The 23,528-nt window shown below is 43.6% G+C and overlaps 1 protein-coding gene across 2 annotated transcripts in view; it reads left to right on the top strand.

Annotated features, from left to right (window-relative positions):
• LOC117450139 (ERC protein 2-like) overlaps nt 1-23,528 on the top strand; it is a 145,384-nt gene that overhangs the window by 95,777 nt on the left and 26,079 nt on the right. For both annotated transcript variants that reach the window (XM_071203774.1, XM_071203775.1), the window contains 3 exons: nt 5,779-5,926; nt 11,064-11,225; nt 14,921-14,986. In XM_071203774.1, coding sequence (XP_071059875.1) covers nt 5,779-5,926; nt 11,064-11,225; nt 14,921-14,947 — 337 coding nt within the window. In that variant the 3' untranslated portion in view covers nt 14,948-14,986. The remainder of the gene's footprint in view (nt 1-5,778; nt 5,927-11,063; nt 11,226-14,920; nt 14,987-23,528) is intronic.

Genomic DNA, 23,528 nt, shown 5'->3' with positions numbered 1-23,528 from the left:
AACGAATACACACACACACACACACACACACACACACACACACACACACACACACACACACACACACACACACACACGCGCGCGCACGCACGCACACACACACACACACACACACACACACACACACACACACACACACACACACACACACACACACACACACACACACACACACACAGCCACCTGGTCTCTCTCAGTTCCTCTCTGTCTGGGTCTCTCTATCTGTCTCCCCCTGTCTCTGGCTGGAATGCAGCGGTGGCCGTCTGGTCCTGCTCATCTCTGGGAGCAGTCGGCCATCTCTCCTCGTCCCTGCTCCCACTCTAAACATTTGGCTAGTTTTGGCAGATTTGTTGATTTCAGTCCCCTCGTATTTTCCCTTTTTGTTGCTGTAAAACTGATACATACTCTTTCAATTAGACCACCCCCCATCCCCCCACTAGTCAGAGCACTAGGGTGGGAGTGGGGTTGAGCAGAGTAAGTGGGATGTATATTTTATTAGTCATGTGAAAACACACACAACCTGGCCCAGTTCTGGGAGAACCATCTGCTGGCATGGATTTTTCTTGAGAAGCACAGCTCAAGGTTAGCATGTAAAGTTTTAGCATTCTTGGTAGACGCTCAGGATTAGCATGTAATCTCTAATATAGCTGCTCAAGGGGAATATTGGAGTTGACATGCATTTCTTTAAACAAGATAGACATGCAAGTTTGATTTGCAGTGAGTACGAATAAACCCTGACGCATCGATTAAAATGAATAATGGCTTAAATCCAGGCAAACATACAGAGGGAAGTTGGTAAAAGGTCCATCTGGCATGTGGCTGGCTTCAGGTTAGCTGCTAAAGGTTAGCATTGAGCTAATCCTGAGGTAGACAAAACGTGGACCTCCTGAAAATATATGAACCCGACATTTGGAGTTAAAACACAGATTTACCATCTGAACTGGCTTTGCAGTAAGCTTACTAAATGAACCCAGAGCGTGTGTTTTTTGTTGGAAACGGACATGTTTCCTACCTCCTCAGTTGTAAATAACACAGTGTTCCAAGGCCATAAATAATAATGTCACTCAACCATGCCCCATTCTCATGTCCTCTGCTTGCTCTCACCACAGGCCTCTAGTACCGCTTAGCCAGGGGCCCTCAGCCTTTTGCTGCACCTTCACACACTCACAATCAAGGAACAGCCATACAAGCAAGTGCAATGTTTCTGCAGAGTCAGACAGTTCAGTGGTGCAAGGGCATGATCACAAACTAGAAGATTCTGGATGGATGTTCTGGGAACACACATTAGTGGGCTCCCCATGTTCTTGCTAACAAAATACATCACACATGAGGAAATGTGTGCAGGCAAATGCGTGCACACATGAACACACTGCACTTAGGGGCAGACAGTATTGATGGTTCCCTCGGGCATCACACGGACGCATCTGTTTCTGTCCCTCTGACTCTCCACACTCATAATTTCAAGTAAGTCATAACACAAATTATAAACACATATCCTTCAACCGTGACGCCTAGGAATAACAACATGGAGTGCGCTGAGCTGATTTAGTGTAGGCAAGGGCTCTTAAATCTTTACCTTTGCTCTTTTCTTCCCTTCCTTCTCTCATTTTCTTCCCTCTTTCCCCCCGCGTGCAGCACAGGTGGTAGTCACTCTTGTCAAACACATACTTTTCTTTCTTATCTATTGCCTTAATCTCTTGCCATCTCTTTTTTATATATATGTTCTTGAGCAATGGGTTCTTCCTAACGTCCGCTTTCTTTGAAATTGGTTTGTGCAAATGTATGCGTTTGTGTGTTTATGCTTACTCTTGACCCCATCTTAACCCTTTGTCACCCAGAAATCTGTCTGACCTGCCAGTGTCCTGTCTGCCCTGTGACATCACAGTCCGTAGACAGCAGCCCCGCCTCCAATAGGTCTTCATCAAAGTCTTCTCTTCTCATTTTTCATCCCTTTGTTCATAATTATCTCGTCCCGCCTGACGTTTCCTTACCCTTCTCTTATTCCAACTTTTTCATTTCAGTTTTTCTTTCCATATCGTCTCTGCTGACCCCTCTCCCCCTCCCTGCTTTCCATCTCACCTCTCATCGCATGGTCATGTACTTTAGCCATCCATCTCCCACCTCTGCGGATCCAAATGTCTCAATATGTCCCAGGGACCATGAAGGTTCAATAGGAATCACATGTTGTAGTCGAGCTGAGAATTTCACCCCTTATAAATAAGATGTCAGTCCTGCCTATGCTTTTTCCACAGAGGCTTGCATACCCCCTCTATAATACTACTCTATATCACTAAGTACATACTATGATATTTACATACATGAATGCACAACTGTTTATGTAAACATTGTGTTTAACTTGTCAGCTAAAATACCGTTATCTCATAGAAAGACTAAAGTAAGAACGAGTTTTTAGACCAGATATCCAGCAGTGATTATGGGATTTATTTGTCTTTTTATTGGAGAACCTTATGACTTCTCAGTGCGCGGGGTCTGACTTTTATGAAGACTAATTACAAGTTTGTCATGAAAAACCATTTCATTTCTGCCCTTTCGATTCCGAAAGGAAATGTAGATAATCCTCTGTTTGTCCACGACACGCCAAGGCTAAGTTAAGCAGGGAGTGAGACAAGAGGCAGAGAAGGGAGAGGGTTCACCCACTCAAGCTCAAGATCAGCCAGTAGACACAGGGCAAGCATTTGTCTTAGTTTGTGCGTGTGTGTGTTTGTTTGTGTGTGTCTAAAAGATGAACCCTGTCTGCTAGATTCATGTACATTGCAGTGTGGACTAAAACTAAGGCCAAATGGCCACTCAAATGAGATGTGGTTAAATACACCAGTGTGATTCAGGCTCAAAGACTGTAAGTAATACTAATCAGCACACACACACACACACACACACACACACACACACACACACACACACACACACACACACACACACACACACACACACACACACACACACACACACACACACACACACACACACACACACACACACCACACACACACACACACACACACACACTCAACCACTGATTGAGGATGTGGAAGACAACATTTACAGGCTTGTAATAATGCCCCGCTTTTATTGTTTTAGGAAGACATCACTCAGCAGAATCCTGCAGTACCACTAGGAGAGCACCCACAGAGAGACAGCTCTGTAATCGACTGTGTTAATTTAGAGCCTGGAAGTGATTTAGCCTGCACTGATGCATGGCAACCACTTTGGTTTGGGGGTTTCATTTAATCGGGTTCACAACTGTCTCAGGGTCTATCAATCATGTTCAGTTGGAAAGTCTGTACCTGTGCTGGGGAATGCAGGGGTGATGCAGAACACCTCCCTCATTAAAACACAACATACAGTAATTATTGTAGCTTCCTTGTAGAGGTCTGCAATTGCTACAATGCTAAAGACAATGATTACATTGTCAGAATGTGCAGAGGAGACTTGGCTTTCATGTTAGTTTCTTTTAGCTGTGGTTTGTTACACACTTCATTGTTCTTTTTTTTTAGTACGTAATCAAACAGCCACATTGTGTCCGTCATCAATTTAGCATTTGATGAATGGGAGTGCAACAATCCCTCATGAAGTGACTAAGTGGTGGTCAGAGAAAGATGGATCTTTGTTTGGCTCTTTCAGAGGAGTTCACAGATTAGATAAACCTCCTCTCTAAAACCGGGGTGGGGGTTAGAGCCCCTAACCTTTCACCGCACTCTTTCATCAACCTATTTGACCCTGCACTTAATATCCCCTAGTACTTACATTGTTCAAGTGTTCTAAAATAGTTTTCCAGTTAAGCCTGCGGTTATTTGTTCTGCACTAAGAGTCACATCCTGACTTAGAAGCTTTCCGGTTATGTTCAAAGAAAGATTAGGGAAACATTTGAGACAATATATCCAAAGTTGGAGTTTCCATGTCTAGCAGTGTGTACTAAAGATGGCCCACTGGCGAACAAGTTAAGGCTGTTAATCTGACACATTGTTTATGAACAGTGACACAGTGTGCCACATTCCGTGTCCATATATGTCTCTGTGCATCACCTCTTTCATTTATTTGACACAGCCAAAGATAAAAGAATGTAACATGGATTGCCACTGGGCCATGCTCTTAAATGCAAACATAATGATTTGGGTATATTAGTTAGGGAAAGTAAGAATGGACTGTTGTTTCATTTGTTGATATATCAGTGGATTTCTTTAACAATAATTGGATGCATTTTACATTATGAATGGCCAGCTCAAAGAGATTAGTCCTGCACTTGCTCTGGTTGAATGTAGGTCTGTGTGTAGGGTGGTGTGCATGTACGTGTATTCCCATTACACTGAGCATTAAAAGGAATAACAGTGGAGGTGTAGAGGGATCAAAAGTGTCACTTGCTCTGTGATTAATGGTGTGATTAGCCGCTCCGATCCATGTCATAACCCACATGCATGCACGTGCAAATGCATGCACAACATACAAGCACACACAAACACAGAGGCCTTTTAATGGCCCTGAATGGGAGAATCCAGATGCGACATGCAGATAATTGTACTAAAAACACCAAATGTGGAGTCCCAGGCCGGCAGGACTTTATTTTGAGTTCAGCATGTTTATTTTTTCAATTCAGTTATTTCTGCAGGGACTTAAATCATGGAATAAAAACACTCCGATCCAGGTCAATTTTTAATTGAGTTCAAAGTGTATTTTGACTCCCTCCCTCCTCCTCTTACTTTACCCATCACCTCACACAAATCCAAACATTACCTTACCGTGTTGGTTTAATGCCTGCCTCATTTTAAATGTGGTTTCAGAGTCTGGAGTTCAGTCACGTCATTTTATCAAACTTAAAATAGCTTCAGTGCCTACAAACTGGAGACTTCTTAGAATGGTCATTCAGATAAACTTAGGCTGAAATCTTTTTTGCAGGTCATTTTGTTATTTTTCAATCAATCAGTCAATAGCCATAGTACAGCAGTTGTGTGCATCTGGCTTTTTTTGCAAACGTGTTTGTGCTTGTGTGTTTACCAGAGAAGCCGTGTAAAATGTTTGTCACAACACAGGATTTAAAACATCCTGCTTGATGACGAGGATAGTCATCACCAACTACTCCAAAGGCTTTTACGTCTGTCGCAGGGTTGTGCAAGACATCTCTTGAGTTAATGGTCTACATTTGTACGTCTGGTTGTGTGTGTATGATGAAGCCTTGTGGTATGTTTTCTCCCCACCTGTAGACAGTCATTTGTTGCCAACACACACATGCACACGCACACACACACACACACACACACACACGCACACACACACACACACACACACACACACACACACACACACACACACACACACACACACACACACACACACACACACACACACACACACACACACACACACACACACACACACACAGACACACATTGTGGTAACCAGCAGGGACAGAGGAAAGATGTCATATCCTCCTCAGCCTACTCTTTTATACTCCATTACACTATTACATGTCCATGAGTCACTCTGAGGGAACACTAATACAGCACTAATAAACCACTTCAAAGATGTCTGCTCATTTTCTGTGGAAGCTCCGTCTGAGTTTAAGAATCACTGCATTGAGTGGGTTTGCTGCCTACGGACAAAGGCCCATAGCTGCAGATTAAGGTGTATATTTTCTGACCATTAAACACCATTCTACAGTCCTGTTTTGGGGTAAAATACATGTTAACTGTTTTGTTTATGATCAATAACCATACTTTTTTCCTCTTCACTCTATTTCCCCATGTCCCGCTCTCATCGTCTCAGGCAGCAGGCTTTGCTGGCAGCCATCAGTGAGAAGGATGCAAACATCGCCCTGCTGGAGTTATCCTCTTCCAAACGGAAGAAATCTCAGGAGGAAGTGATGGCTCTGAAGAGGGAGAAAGACAGGCTCATGCACCAGCTCAAACAGCAGGTAAATCCACCGCTCGAGACCACCAATATATGTATATATGCATATAAACATTGAATTAAATGTACAGCTCCCCTTGTCTAAGAGCTTGATTGGTCTGCACATAAATCAAATGGAGCCTGGCCCTGCGGTCACTGTTTAGGACATGTGAATCAGAGCAGGACTACAAATTCAAACCTGCTGCAGATGATGAAGCCTTACCTGCACTTAAACACTTAAACAGCCTCATGGGCAGACTTTTGAACTGTGAAACCAGGAACAGATAGAGGTACATTAATTCCTGGTAGTTAACAGAGTGGACTTCCCAGGCTCCAACCACACTTACTGGTGTTCAGTCATCGTACGCCAAACCAGTGAAGCAGGAGCTGTGACTCTCCTAACAATCATGTTGCAATCAGAGTGATTAGATGTCCTGAAGATGCAGGCGTAGGTTGGTATCATTGATGATTCAACAGCGGACTTTTCTGTCTTACATCTTCTGGTCAAACATTGACATTATTCCCAGCACACACTCACACACATACTGTACGATGCACCTATTTCCCATGTTGCCCTGGCTCTCAATATGATGAAGGTATGTGGGTCATTAAGGTCTGGTCAGACCACATCAGTGACTGAGCTAAAGTGAATACTAACTATAATGAGCCAACAGCAGGGAGTCTGCATAATACGGTCTACTGAGTCACGGGGGGCTTCTGGGAAACATGGTGCATTTAAAAGTCAACAGATGCAGTGGCTGTGTGTATTTGTATGCAGATCTTTGTTCGTGTCTCGTAAACAGTAAATAGTTCCTAGGGGGTGCAATTCCATTCGTGGAATTTCAAGGAAAGCCTATTATCTGTTGATCGCCATTGTATGCGTCATGTTTTCCCGTTGCAACCAGCAGTTACAGTCCACCTGTTGATGTGATGGGCTCTAATTGCAATGATGAAGCCTCCAGGCCTGGGGCAGAAAAGGGAAGAAGAGAAGAAGAAAAGAAAGGGATGTGAGACGAGAGGGATGGGCAGCATAAATCTGCTTTCTCTCCTCTTTCCCATACATGCTAACCTGGTTTCTTGGAAGGTTTTCTGGCACACATGCATGAATCCATGTCATTGTTATTGCTTAGAATGGTTGCACCAATATATTTGTATCTATGAATATATTTGTTACATTTTTGTTTAGAATGTTAGGAGTGGCTTGAGTCAAGCCTTTTGTTGCAGTTAATTTATTAAATATTGCTTTCAGATTGGTACTTGGTAATGGCCGATATCCAAAATCCAGGTATCGTATCAGGAAGTAAAAAGTCGGATCAGTGCATCCCCACGGAGCCTACACACGGCGGCGTGCGTTGTATGTAAAGAGGGACTGGTCATAGAGTACCGGGTGATTCCCTACCGCCACGATCATTTTCTCCTCCTTTTGTTGACATATGGGAAATAACTGCGGTCTGGCTCTCCCAACATACACCCGGTTTGATTGGCTAGTGCTTGTACTGTCAGATTTACATACGAGGGATTTGATTGGCTGACGCCTCCGTCGAGGTGGCAAAAGTAGAACATTGCTCTACTTTTTCACCTCGAGAGAAGCTACGCTTTGCTCCCACAATGCAGTTCGGCGAATCGTGACGTCACCCCATTCAAAGTGAATGGGCAGAAGCGTTGAAGCGGCAACGCACGCCGCCGTGTGTAGGGGCCTTAGTGGAACGGTGTGCCAGGGATTCATTGTTTTGGCCACGTAGTACCTGGGTCGAAATATTCAGAGACTTTATCATAAATGATTGTCGAAGAGGTTGTAAGGTAAGAAGCTCCTATAAGAAATGTCGACTTGGTTTCTTTCCATTTTGACAGAGTGAGCTCCCTGGAGGTTTTGTTGTTCAACATGACATTCACCGTCTCTGTCTGCTGACCCATTGACACACATATCAGGATAGGTTGCCTTCCTAAGGTCCACAACAACCAATGGCGGAAGGAAACTGATCAGGAAATGCCAAAGAATTATGGGACTCGGAGTCTCGTAGGAGAAAGCTGATCCGTAGACAGCAGATAGATTTTCAGATAGCAGTGCCCTGTCTGACCTCCCTACATCCCTCCTTTGGAAGATCTTGTGTGTGTGTGTGTGTGTGTGTGTGTGTGTGTGTGTGTGTGTGTGTGTGTGTGTGTGTGTGTGTGTGTGTGTGTGTGTGTGTGTGTGTGTGTGTGTGTGTGTGTGTGTGTGTGTGTGTGTGTGTGTGTGTGTGTGTGTGTGTGTGTTTCCCAGTGTGTTTGCAAAAAGCTGGCGGTCTAAGACAAACGTTTCTTTCTCGGACAGTTTGCTTTCCTCTGAGGCATAGGCCTTCTTCAGCACAGTATACAAACACACACACACACACACACACACACACACACACACACACACACACACACACACACACACACACACACACACACACACACACACACACACACACACACATGAAGAGTGTAGTGTTGAGACTTCCTGAGGAGAGAGTCAGAGCTAATCTGTCCCCATGCGGGAATTCTCTGAGTGTTCCCATCATAGTGATGGAGGGCTAAACGTGCTTTGAAGCTGAAAGATGGATTTGGCATCCTCAGAGGTGTGCCATTTTCTGGGACTTTTTCTCAATGTTTTCTCTCGTTCTCCCTTTTTCTCTGTCTTTTTAGTCACTTGGGCATTTATCCTCTCTCTCATGCCATTCTCTGCCATTTTGCACAGCTAATGTAAAACGACCCGCGGGCTTTGTCTGTGTTACTCTGTTTTACTGGGATAGCATGGCAACGCAGAAACACACACAGATTTGATTAAAGGAGTATGTATACGTGTTGTGAATTATGTGCAGTCTTTCCCCAGCCGCATGTGTGTTTAAGGCCTTTTTTGTCAGCCTCATGCCTCCATATGTGTTAATGCAGCTCTGCTCTAATCAGGACAGGCTTTTGATTTACTGACGGCTTGGATTGAGGTTTGGGATGCAGCTGTGAGCACAGCAGCGGGATCATCACTGCCATGTTTACACCAGCAGCTACACTTTGATACACATGCAGAGGAACCTCACGCACACACATAGTACAGTTCAAATCTGTTATGGTTGGGGTTGTCAATGAAAAACTCTCCTCTCCCAGCAGTGCCACCTGTGACTATTCCAGGATCTACAGTACAAGCAGGCCTGGAGGTCATTACTGAGCTGTTTACTCTGCAAAGGCCATAATTAACACTAATTAAAACACACACATTCCACCACACAGTCATTTTAAATGTGCACACCTCCGCACATGCACAACGGAACAAAAAAGTATGAGATGTGTGTGTGTGTGTGTGTGTGTGTGTGTGTGTGTGTGTGTGTGTGTGTGTGTGTGTGTGTGTGTGTGTGTGTGTGTGTGTGTGTGTGTGTGTGTGTGTGTGTGTGTGTGTGTGTGTGTGTGTGTGTGTCTGTTTGAATAAACTAGATGGCCACATGTGGGCTATTGTGACCACACAGTCAGCTTCTGCCAGAAGCAATTCATTACTTCATTCATTAATGTTTTTGTCTCAGGTCATTAAATGTACATGTGCACACACACACACACACACACACACACACACACACACACACACACACACACACACACACACACACACACACACACACACACACACACACACACACACACACACACACACACACATAGAGAGACATTTGGCTTCCCTTCCTACACATTTTTTTTGTAACTAGATGACCGGAACAAGTTGTAGTTTTTTTTTATTAGATTAGCATTGAGGACTAAGCACACATTTGCCCTTCTTACCATTGACTACATATATCAACGTTTTGAACATAATTATTGATTAAAATTCAACATAATTGTAAACATTGGGAGCCCCTAGAGCATGTACTGTACTGTGTAGCAGTAGTTACATCAGCTGCATGGTATACAGTATGATAGTAATTGTCCTAGCTGTAATGACAGATCTCAGCCCTGTAACTGTTGCATTGAGTCAAGCCCCACCCAGTCACACCTGCTAGTGTCAACACCTGAGGTCACGGAGGGCCGTACACCTCAACCCAACCTTTAACTGCTCTAACCACTGGTCTGGTGTTTGTCTGGGCCCTCCTCCATCCCTCACTCTTCATCTTTATCTCTGTCTCTCTCTTTCCCTCTCACCACTGTGTCACTGTTCTCGCCTTATCTGAGCAGCTCTTCTCCAAGTTAAGCTAATTGCTAACCTCTTTAATGCCAGCCACATCCTCTCCTGTGATCCTGACTGGCTCGTTTCCTCAATCATTTAGGCCTCAGCTCCTTATCTCAGCAGTGATGTCCCCAGGCCGCTGACTCCTGTAATACCATCTCCCTCCTATCCTTCAGCTGACTCAGACTTTTTGTTCTCTTCCTGCCATGGCTGCCCCTCAATTGAAAAAAGGAAAGCAGCAACATTTTGGATTTCGACATGTGTGCATGTCTTTCCTTGGAATCATCTTCATTCCATACACAATCCAACCTCCCGCTCTGCACTCGTGTACGCCCTCAGGGGAAGTATCTGGGAATAAAGCTGAGCCTGTCAATGTATCTGCACCCACTCAGTCACGGTCTATCTTTTAGACAGCTGGCCTCAATGGACTTAGGCTGATTGTTAACGTTAGTCAGCCTCGGCTGTTATCTCCTTCCAAAGCAGTGATGTTGGCAGTATGACAGCTTCTTCCACAAACGCTCACACAAATACACACAGTTGCACAATACAAAACAAAGGACATATAGTCTTGCTTACCCATTTACAGGCATTCCTTAAAATATACATATTTGTGTGTAATTTTAATCAATGACATCTAAAAGGAGGTTGCTTCACCCAAGCCAGAAAGCCTGTGGGCTACATGAAACACTCAGTAACGGTTCTTACTAGTGTTTGTCTAATCCAATTAAACTATAATCTGCAATATGGATGACATTTGACAGACTTCATCAGGCACTCCGACTCACTCAATTTATGACCTGTCAAGTGTTGTTAGCGGCACTGTTTTTATCATTTTTGATGGCTTTCAACATGCTTTGCCGCCATCCAAGAATCCCTCAGCCTAATCATTCTAAGACCCAAAGAACATTTTTACGAAAGAAATAAGCTGTGTGTGAGAAATGAATGTTTTATAATTGTGGGTTAAACATTGTCTTTTCTATCTCCTTTTTTTTGGCAGACTCAGAGCAGAATGAAGATGATAGCGGATAACTATGAGGAAGATCACATCCACCCCCAGCATCATCCTCACCATTCTCACCATATGCATCCAGCCAACGTGCATCACCGAAGCCTGCCAAGAGGGCCCCCCCATGCCAATCACCGACCCCCTATGGACCAGGTCAATATGAATGTGCACACACTCACATACACACACTCACACACCAGACAGTTTGGACCTGTTTACACAAGCTTACATGTGGTAGGCTTTCATCTTCATGCTTTTAAAGTAATTTTATTTGTCATCTCCATCACGAGTCAGTTGTGGTTGGACTGAGCAGCCTAAAATTTCCCCTCTCACTTCTCCTGCGTCTCTTCTCCTTCAACCCCAATACTTCCTGCCAAGTTAGAGTTATTCATATCATTAAGATAAGGAGCCTGAAGGGGAAATCTGCCAAATGAATGTTTTTGATCGATGGGATTTGAGATTAGTTTATGTATCATTCATCTCTTATGCAGTATGAGCTGCCTCTCTCTGTGTATCATATCCAGACTACCCTGAGGACACACTTAATGTGTCAATTTGAGGAGCGCTAAGGAAGAAGCACAAACTGCTGTTGTTATTAGCATAGTGTTGGTGTGAGTGTGCGTACATCCAAGTGTGCATACTGTAGACGTGCGCTTGCCTGTGTGTGTTTGTGTAAATGCACATGGCGGTGCACACCTGATTCTTTGTTGATACTATGTACTCAGATGAAATCCCTACCGGGGGAAAGTACTCTTCAAAGAAAGACAGATATGATTTAACTCCATTAGCTGATTACATCTTCTAGTTATTTGAATGGAAAATAAACTCATCACAGCTCTATTGTTGTCATGACGTTGTGATTGGGGATTTTCCGAAATGACCAAAACGAAGTGTGTTTGTGTGTGTATGTTTGGGGATTGAAGATGAATACCTGGGGATTTCCACCTGAGTATAAATGTGAACATCTGCTCCATCTAATATGCACCATAACACGTTTCTAGACGTTATGTTGCTGACACTGCTGCTCGATGAAAGTCAAACATGGACTGGGGATCCCCTGTCCTAAATACATCCTAAACCTTACTGCCTTCTTGGCCTGGTCAGCATTGTAAATGAGATGTTATCTCAATGCTTTTTATCTGGTTAAATAAAAAAAAAATACACGCACATGCATATTTTTGCATAGTTTATATTTAAACTAGAATAGGATAGCTGGTTTTAAATATATTTTAGCCTTTAACCCCTATAGAATTTTGTATTCTTAAATGCTAAGGTCTGTGGTTGATATATGCACATTTTTCACTCACAGTCTCATGCAGTAGCAGTACTGTATATTTATTTGAACATTTTGCTTGGAACTAGGAACACTTTTAAATTCAAATGGTGCTGTCATTGGGTTATGCTATGATGTGCTTTTGAACCGACTTGACACATTGATTGGCAAGCTTTAAGGTCCCTGGGGGGTCACTGTTTTGTTCACATTTCTTATTAATGTCTTTCCTTCAATACGGCTACCCAACACTGTGTTACTGCGGCAGTGTTAAGAGACTGAAATAGGAAAAAGCAGCTCTCTGCAAGTGAAGAGTGTTCGTTTCTGGGAAGTCTTGTTAAGAATGTAGGGAATAACAAAAATAACTCATAAAGCCAGGTCTATTGGTTGAATTATACTATCTAATACACATTGCACTTTTGTACAGAAGCTCAGGCTTAACTGAATATGATTTAGGTACGTTTTTTCTCGCTCGCACACTTCAAGACAGCGTTGACAGAGGTCAGCCAATCACCTCTTGGCTTTTCCTCATATCTGATCTTTGACCTTAATGTGGAAGTTCGGCCGAGGTCAGGGTGTGTGTGTGTGTGTGTGTGTGTGTGTGTGTGTGTGTGTGCGTGCGTGCGTGCGTGCGTGTGTGTGTGTGTGTGTGTGTGTGTGTGTGTGTGTGTGTGTGTGTGTGTGTGTGTGTGTGTGTGTGTGTGTGTGTGTGTGTGTGTGCTGATGGGGGTTGTCAGGTCACACAGTATGGATGTCACTGAAGTCCCTGTTGTGAGACTGTTTTCCCTCCAAACACAGGACTCCTTTAATCTCCCTCTTTGAAATGTGATGAATTACTCCATTTGTTTTTTCTTGAACGCTTTGTTCTTATGCTTCCCTTATTTCTGTCACTTACCTCTTCTTCACTATACTTTAACCACTCTTTTATTTGTTCCCATTTGTTTACTCCTCTACCCACATTCTTCCCTCTATACCTCTGCTGTCCCTTTCATTATTCGTTCTTCAGTCCTTTCTCCTTCCATCTAATGCAAGTGTCGTAAGGCCGGTGGTTCAGTGCATTGCCTGGTCTACGAACACCACTGGAAAGAGGATTGATGATGATAATGATGATGATAAAGAGGGTCTGCACGCTCAACCTAGAGACCGCAATGCCTTTCCAAGATACAGCTAGTGCCATGAAAAACATATCAGTGACCACAGTTGCCTTTTTCGGCATTTGCATATGCATTTGCTCAAACAGACGCATCCACACCGCATCCACACCCAAATGGCACATTTAAGCCACGTAAGCACAAATGTATGCACTGGAAAAGTGGACACACAAACGCAAGAACACATTTCAAGGTCTTTAAAGCAGCCAAACCGCAAACCAAGCTCAATGCTATGGTTAGTTGGTCCATCTCAATCCTCTTACTATACTCCCTGTCCTTCATTTGTTTTTGATGGACTTCATGTGTGGACAGGTGAAACCTAATCAAAAGAGACATGCACAGGAAGTGGATTTAGCTTCTTAAAATGAACACCAGGTCTGTGTCTCAGCATGGATTGTGTGCAGTTTGACGGGCATATTGTGTTCATGTTGTTCCCATTTAGCCATGCCAGTACCGCTGCCAGATATTTGGCAGCAGCCTCAGAAGGAAATAGAAAACACAAGTGTTTATCAGAGAAAGAATTATACAACCTTTTCTCTTTTTTTTTTCTTCTCAAAGCCTTAACATGCTTTGCTACAGGTTTATGAGAAGAAGCATATGGTATTTTGCCTGTGTGTGTGTGTGTGTGTGTGTGTGTGTGTGTGTGTGTGTGTGTGTGTGTGTGTGTGTGTGTGTGTGTGTGTGCGTGCGTGCGTGGTGTGTGTGTGTGTGTGTGTGTGTGTGTGTGTGTGTGTGTGTGTGTGTGCGTGCGTGCGTGCGTGTGCGTGCGTGTGTGTGTGTGCGTGCGTGCAACCTGGCAGAATGAGTGGTCATATGCCTGGCTCTGTTTACAGGGCCTGTCACAGCCATTCACTGCATCTTAGCATTTACCATCTAGCATGTTCCATTGAAAGGCCATTATATATATAGCTTAGCTGCTTAGGTGTAGCCTCCTGAGTTTACCGAGCTTGTCACAACCACTCAGTCCAACCAAAGCCGCTGTGGACTGCAGCCAAGGCCCTTGTGTTTTTTACTCTTGTGTAGCATGGACTGTCTTTTACCGTAGCTTAATTTAGCATTATTCAGGCAAGGGCTTGGTTATAGTGAGCTGCCAGCTCGTGCTAACCAGTGTAATGTTAGTGTCTGAGTGAATTAGCCTTCTTGTTAGCAGGGCTCTTGTCTGCACAGTGTCAGCCCCAAGGAAACCCCTTGTGTGTTTAGTTATTGGTTCCTGACAATCACACTGAGGAAAGCATTTTATGATATCACACACAACTTTTTTTGAATGAGGAACATGAACAGGACTGTTTTGATTAAAAGCCACAGGGGGTTTGGAGGGCCATAGCTTTAGGCAAGGAGACTCTACTTATAAAGACATAACCACTAGGCCAGAGTTTGTACAGTAAATGGTAATGTTGATGGCTTCTTTTCACATGTTTTTCTCACAGGACGATGAAGAGGGAATATGGGCATGATCACCATCACCATGGAAACCCTGCATCCACTTATCCACAGTGAGTTTTCTGTTGCACAGCTTTTGTAAAAACGTTCTGCTAATTTTAGAGTTAATGCACTTCTTGCCAGGGTGTAATGCTGTATATCAGCGGCAGATATTTTAATGGTCTTCTACACAAAAGGGTTCTTTAGTGAGCTCAAGTAACCATTAGCCGGGAACACTGATGGCACCACAATAACCACAGTATTACCCAACTCTGACAGAAGAAAGTGTAATAGAACCCGGCTCCTTTTCCCATTGCTTATGAATTTCAGTCGAATAAAGGGCCTCAGTTGATTCAGAGGTTTATGGCTGCCTTTCTATAAGTGCTACAGTACTAATGTCCATATGCTGGTTGTGCCTCATGCTGTGTGTGCACTCTGTGGCTATATAGGTAACTGCGTGGTATTCGACCAATACAGACGCAGCTGCCCCGCGTACCAGGGCCCGTAGGTGATAAAAACGACACAGTGAGAAAAAACAGAGATGGACAAGTCTGTCCTCCCCGCCTCACTTTTTCAGGCGTAGTAAAGTTTAACTGTGCTACCCCACCCTGTTTTGTGCCAGTGTGTGGGGTAGTTAATTACAATACAACACAGAGCAGTCATGAAGATTTTTGTTTTTAAGGCTGCAAGCTGAAAAAGCATAAAATGAAGAATGCAGAGTCATAAAGGATAATTCCTGTTTTGGGGGTTTTATATCGAAGCCCCCCATAGACTCAGGATGCCTTTGAACGTATGCGTGTGGAAAGAGGTCTGTTCAGAGGGGGGTGATTGTTTTCTTGGAGCAAATGCATGTGTGAGTGAGACAAAGAGAGGCAGGAGGGGGGAAAAGAGAGATTTATAAATGTACATCTGAGAGATAGAGAAAGAGAGATGCTTATGTATTTATGTGGGAATGAGAGAAACCCAGGCAGCATGGTATACTCATACTTTCCAGTGCATCTCATTCTTTTCCCCCAGTAATCCACAGGTGGACCATCACAAGCAGACTCTGTCTCTAACCTCAATGACTTAGTAGTGGTGCACTTTGCCCTACTGCTGCTTTTGGGATTAAGAGTCCTATAGTTTGTGTGTGAGCAAATGGTTTATGTGCAGTGTAAAGCTTTGGTGTGTTTAGCTATGATGTTTGTGTGTGCATTTGAATGTCTGTGTGTGTATGTGTGTGCAAGAGAGCGTTGCTGAGCTATACTGTGCCGGAGCAGCCCACATTGCCTATAATCCAGTCCATGTGTGCTGAGAATGCAGCAGTGTCAGGATTCACCGTAATGAAACAGACCACACTGCCCCCTTTCTCCCTCTCTTTCCATCCCTCCATCTTTTTCCATCACTCCGGTTCTTTCCACCTCTCCCCAGATTTAAGCTTGCCCTGCTCTAACATGATTCTCCTTCAAGGTAAACCTAGAGCTGGACCCGTGACTCGCCTACTGCTTCGGGTATCTTCAATCAGATATCGTGATGGTGTGTGTATGCACGTGTCTGCGTATTAGTACTTCTTATCCCGATCTAATAGAATAAGCCAGGCACATTAGCCTTTAGCACAAAATGGTGTTGTGGCTAGCGATATCAGTCCTGCTCATCTATCCACTGCTGTTATTCTGGCAGTGCACAATACGAGCGCGGCTAACGTGTATTAGCCATTCTCAATGGGAGAACAGATGGGAGCCATTTAGCGGTGTGTAGCTACAGCGCAATAAGGCCAGACCTAATCCCCATATCCTGTCCCTGAGTGAGCCCTCCTTAATATGAGCAAACATAGAGGACAGCAGCGATAGACATATAGCCGGGGATCTGTGAGTGTGTGTGTGTATCAGTGTCTTTGCAGGCATGCATGCTTTGATTGGTGTGTCTTATGGATAACCTTGACTCCCAGTGCTAGGCTACATTCGGAATGCCACACAGTGCTGAGTTTGAGTTCCGGGTGTACTGGAATGTATTGGTTATGCATAGTTCCAACTAAAAGGACACTGTGCTCTGATTGGCTCATTGTGGTTGTGTATGTACTGCTGTTGATTACAGAGGTTTTGTTTACCCTCTTGGCCTCCCAGACCCCCCCGTACTAATGAAATAAGAATGTCTTTTTGGACAGAGAGCACAAGAAAAGGGGGTTGGAGGGAAAAGTGAAGGAGAACATGGGGCCAACAGAGTGAAGCAAAGTGGGGGGGAAGAGGTTTTCTGGAAACATTATGCTTTTATCCCACCGTGAAGTTATTTGTACTGAATGAAGCGAAAAGAAGCTGAGAGGCTTTCCAAGTGGGGACAGAAATATGCTTGTGTGTTTGTGTGTGTGTGTTTGTGTGAGTGTGTGTTGGAACAGGAAGGAGAGAGGCCTTGTTCAGGTTAAAACAAGTCAAGAAGATGGCTTTCATGTGTCCATGCTGTGTTTGCACTGAATACAGTGTTTGTATATCTACATTGTTTATGCCAGTAAGTATCCCACTCTTGTGAATGCACAGCTTAAGCAAGTCTAGAAAAAGGAGTCTAAATTCATTGGAAAACTTAAATTAGCCAGCAGATTCTCAAACCCATTTGTGATTCCGAAATACAATTATTTAGTAGAAGTGACATGTTTATGCTCGTCTCTTTTTTGCTATTTCCTGATGAATCATGTCCAGTGGCTCGTTGCAACCAAAACGTACTTCAAAGCTGGTTTAATTATGGGTTTCAAAGTCAATGGTCATTTTAATGTAACTTCTTCTTGTAAACGCAATATATCTCAGACTTGCCTGGAGATAATGTATTAATATAATCAATAGTGAATAGAATTGATATTGAAAAATAAGTTGTCAGTATTGATTGTGAAATCACCTTTCAGTGTCTACAATGTTATTATTCCGATGAAAGCAGTTTTCAGTTTAGACACGTCTGTCTGTTGATGTCACCGTGTTCACATTCCTTTTAACAATAATCAAAATGCCATTAAATGTAATTTAAGGTTGGCTCTGAAATAAAAGGATTGCAGCAGAATCGTAAACAGATGAGCCAGCTCTGCCACTTTTTCTTGCCAGGATGAAAGTGTAAACAACTATCGTCCCACTATTTAAATACTGAATGTTAACGGCACATATTTTAATAGGGCGCCTGAAGAAATACCTGCCCCATTTAATCAAGTGTTGATAAACAAATACATTGGTTTAACTCTGGATTGTCTAGACATTCAGTAGTGAATGCAAGCAAGTTATTTGTATTTATATTCTCTGTGTATGTGTGATCGTGTGAAAACATGTGCACATCTACACACATACTTGCATGTTCATTATCATCGGGTAATGTTTGGGTATGCATCTCCTCACACATGTGTGTAGTCGTGCTGTGCAGTATTCCTTTGGTGACCAATGAACCGCAGCCGGCAGGTCAGTAGAGGCGTCTGACCGAGGCCATCCCTCAGCCAGCTGTCAGCATCATCAGTTTGTGAGGTCAAAGGTTGTTCCACCAGATTGAACATGAGTGGAGAGAAGTCGATAACTCAGCCACACCTGAGCAACAACATCTAAGTCTGCTGTATCTTGTATCTATTTCAGTCCATCCTGAGAGGTGTCCAAAACAACACCTGAATTAGTTTCCAAAGGGCCCTTTTTCTTGTGAAGGTGCATCGTGCTATCGGTCTTTATTTATTTAGGCACAAATGAAAACCCATGGATCTGATAGTACACAGCTCTAAGACTAATGGGAGCAGGTAACTTGTACAGAAGCTTTTATATGTTTAGAAAATCCCATTATCAGTTCCTGTAGTAAGGGCAGGAATGTTGCCTTTTGCAGTTAGTTAGAAAACCCTGTTTGTGAAAGGAAGAAATGTGTTTGGCGTGAGACAGAAGCCTAATCACATTGAATATTTGCTTAGTGTATTCATGTTACGGCATGATGATTAATTTGACAATGATGTAGTGCTGTTTAAAAATGCCACACAAACAATTACCCTAAAGTAGGTGTATGAAAAGCGGTGATAGAGTTGCTTTGTCAATGTCGGTATCTGAAGCTGCAGACAGACAGGACCCAGAGAAGCATCTTCAGACCCAGCAGACTCCCAGAGGAGGAGGAGGAGGAGGAGGAGGAGGAGGAGGAAGAGGAGGAAGAGGAGGAAGAGGGGAGGATGTACGGTATGAGGAAAAGAAGGGCTGCCAATGTTTTGAGGCAGACAAGTTTATTCATGCTTTTTTTGTGGCTTTCTTGAAGTTCTAGTCAGGAGAGGACAATTAGACACCTGATGTGTGGATCATAGGGCGGTTTGTCTGAGTACGCTTCCATTCCCCACCCACAACACACTCATTACAAACACCAAGACTTGGCCACACACACAACTGCTCGTGCGAAATCTGCAGGGAAAGATGTTAAGGTTTTGTCCTTTTAGTTCTCGACTAGAATCCTTGCTATTCAGTGCTGGTGCTATTTGATGTGGTCATCTTATCAAAATGAATCTAAACATTCTTGTTTGGGCCACCTAGTAGACTAAGGGAGGCACCAATAAACAGCTTGGCAGTCAGTCAGTTTGTACTGGCTGCTGTCAGCTGGAGAGATGATAACAGTTATGCCGAGAACTGTCCTCTAGCACTGTTTTCAAAAGTGGTAAGCCGTTCTCTCATCCAAGCCAACCAAGTGGGACCAGCATGGGATTTGTCCGACTTGCAGCAACAGTGGGACATGAGCCTAGACATTATGAATGGTCATGCTGTCCACTGACCCAAGGGTTCTTCAGTTGCACTTTTTAAAATGAGTTTTTCTTTAATATTCTTTAAGGATTGCATTTTATTAGCAGTTTAGTTCCAGTTTTATTTTGTGGGGTATTATCTTTTAGGTACATTAAAGGTAAATATTGAACAATCAATTTAAAAGATAACTCAAGCGTGTCTTTTGGACCTTTTGAGGATTTATATTTCATACAGTCTTGTGGAGATGCCCAACAAATAGTCTCAGTGTGGCCGGTCTTTCTTTTTAAACTGTGCACTGAGTGCTATGACCTCACTTGCTTTATTAAAGCATTATGCTTCAATGATGTAGTTAAGTGTTTTTCCCAGTCGTTGTTGTTGGGGGTTTTCAGTTCAAGTGCACAAACATGCTTGCCAGAAGACAATAAGCACTTACTTTTCTCTCTCTGGTATGTAATTGAATACAAATATAGTGCTTTTTCCTTTAATTCACTGGCTCAGACTTATAATCTCGAACATGCGGGAAGGAACATTAACCCTTAAAAATAGCTTTTTCCTGATTGGCTGTGCATATACATACACTGATTGGGTGTGTTATTGTTTTCTAAATGTCATTAATTGGCACATTTAAAGTTTGTAGACATGGGAAATGTCTAAGATGAAATGCTTTTAATGAGGCCGTTCATCCTCCTCTCTACGTCTGAACACGCCAGGTGTGATTCAGTCTGTGTCTGTAAACTCCTCTCTGGTTTGCTCTCTGTGAAGAAATGGCTGCACCAGCCCAGCCCACAGTCATAAATCAGTGCACCTCAAGCTGTCGCTAAAAAAAATATTGATCAGTTATCTCCATCGCTTCTTAAAATGCCATTGCCACAAGATACATGAAGATATGTTTGTGGCTGACTGACAGAGAACAAAAATGATTTCAATACAAAAGAAGAAAAGCTGATGGTGGTGGACGGTGAGGTCTAAATAGAAACATTTATTTAATGTCTTTAGCAAGTTCTTACTGTGCTACCAGTTTCCAGAGAGAACTGTGTGAGGAAGAGAAAGCTCTGGAAGGAGAAAAAAAAAAGAGAGATTGAAAGGATTATAAGGGTGTTTCGTGAGCTTATGGAGATGGCAGCACACAAAAGCCCTTCCCTCGAGAGAAACTTTCACCTGGGAGGCACCGGCAAGCAATTGCGTGCATGTGTGTGCGTGCGTGTGTGTGTGTGTGTGTGTGTGTGTGTGTGTGTGTGTGTGTGTGTGTGTGTGTGTGTGTGTGTGTGTGTGTGTGTGTGTGTGTGTGTGTGTGTGTGTGTGTGTGTGTGTGTGTGTGTGTGTGTGTGTGTGTGTGTGTGTGTGTGTGTGTGTGTGTGTGTGTGTGTGCTTGTTTGAAAGCTCGAGATAAAAATCATTTTGCATAGGAGAACTCTTACTCGGATGCTCTGGAGGTCAGGTCCCCTGTTCAAAGTGGATTACATCCCAAAGAGAAAGTGACTGATGGAGAGAGGTAGAGGGATTTGGAGACAGAATCACAACCTTTTGACTTTAAACCTGTTCTTTTCTTCAGACTTCCTGTGCTCTCCTCTTTCTCTCGCTCCCTCTCTCTCTCTATGCACACTTCACACTCACACACAAAAACACCACACTGCCTCAGGTCCTGTGTGTAAGAAGTGTGTTTTCAACAAAAAGACCCTCCCCTAGGCTGCCAATCTTAGACATGTCCACTGCTCCGAGGCAGAGGAAGATAATAAGGTGGAAGTTAAGTCAGGGTTAGGGTAGATACAAGCTAGAAGTCTGTCACCTGCTGAATTTACCATGTGATACTTGATCACTTCTGATATTGTAACTTTGACTGAAAGGATGTCAACATGCAGCACTTGTAATGTCTCATCTGAAGTACCACTGCACACACACACACACACACACACACACACACACACACACACACACACACACACACACACACACACACACACACACACACACACACACACACACACACACACACACACACACACACACACACACACACACGCACAGACATGCATACAGTTAAATAGCCTAATAGAAAGCAAACACTTATAATTGACGCTTACGGAAACACTGTGGCGAAGAAATAACATTAAATATATTTTAGTAAGTTATAGCAGAAAGAATTCCCATATTTTCTTTCCATATTCTATCAATGCCAGAGCTGCTATCGGACACTCCTTGTAGGATTGAAGAGGAAAACTAACAGGAATTTACCTGTTTCCTCCCGCTGAAAGTCATCCCAGTGCAGAGTCAGCGGAGAGGCTTCAAAGCCTGTGCTATCGGGGAGCTACTGTAATAACATCAACAACCTTTAGACTACCACTCAACATTAAGGGCTGACCACTAATTAGGCCTCGTATAACAGTAGGCTGCAGTTTATTTCTCACACTAGCCCGACACTTTCCCAAAGGTCGACCACGTCAGGGAAGCTTGTAAAAAGCGAGATGTGCTGTGTTGCCATTTATCGTAACAACAACACTTTCCTCAATAATGGATGTCTTGCAGTGTATTGAGTTATCATAGCTTACTCCTCAAAAGAGTCACTGACATTCTACATCAGTGACCTTTTCAAAACTTCAAAATGTTTGTTGAAAGGTTTCAAATCCCAATATAGGTCACAGGCCTATTGCTGCAGGGTACCCATATGACATGGGTAGTAAAATGTTTTAAAGCCCCTGAGTCTTGGGGCTACAGAATAAACTTCTCATTAGGGCCCCACGCTAAAAAAAGTGTTTAAACCCCTGGCCTGAACGAGAGATAGTCCAACACTGCTCAGCTGGTTGGACTATGTAGTTTTCAGCCAGGTTGTGTTTTCCACTGAAACCTTAGCATGTGATGCCAGAGTGGCCTCTCTCTCTGTCACTAGATCACTAGAGAAGCAGATTAGTGCTGGAGCTGCTCGGTCTGTCCCTCACAGCTTACTGTATGTCAATGATATAATCCTTGTCATCGAACCAATGGGTCAAGCTACTTCACAAGGCTGTTTTTCCCCCACATGTATGCACTTAAACTCACATGCGCAAGTGCATACAACTGATACATGCAGTAGCACTCCCTCTCTTTCTTTCTGTCTTATCTAGGCTCGTGGAAAAGCCACACTTGTACGATGACATTCAGCACAGGATTAAAGCCCATGTAAGACCCTCCTCAGTTTACACTGCCGCTGCCAAGTGGGGATCTATACAACCACACACTCTCATGCAACCCTGTACACACACTGGCAGAGACACAACTGCAAGCACACACACTGTAAAAACGCAAGCACAGATTTGTTTGTTTGTGGACACACTCACAATCACACACAAAGCCCTGCACCATTGTTGCTCAGCCTGTTATACTCTCGTTATTTCAGTCCTTAGGAAGTCCATTTACTCAACAACTACAACAAGACACACAGTCCTGCCTCGCACACACACACACACACACACACACACACACACACACACACACACACACACACACACACACACACACACACACACACACACACACACACACACACACACACACACACACATCCTTTTGTCCGGCATCCCTCAACTGTCGTCTTCGCCCCTCTCTACGAATCAAGGGTATCCTTGCCAGGAATGAGCCCAGACACCAATCCCATCTGTCTACAATGGAATTATAGATCCCCCCCAGAACACACACACACACACACACACACACACACACACACACACACACACACACACACACACACACACACACACACACACACACACACACACACACACACACACACACACACACACACACACACACACACACACACACAAACACACACACACACACACACACACACACACACACACACACACACACACACACACACACACACACACACACACACACACACACACACACACACACACACACACACACACACACACACACA

This window comes from Pseudochaenichthys georgianus, chromosome 7 (genome assembly GCF_902827115.2).
Source record: "Pseudochaenichthys georgianus chromosome 7, fPseGeo1.2, whole genome shotgun sequence".
Classification (NCBI taxonomy): Eukaryota; Metazoa; Chordata; class Actinopteri; order Perciformes; family Channichthyidae; genus Pseudochaenichthys; species Pseudochaenichthys georgianus.
Note: the sequence above shows the minus strand (reverse complement) of the source record. Positions and strands in the feature narration are given on the sequence as shown.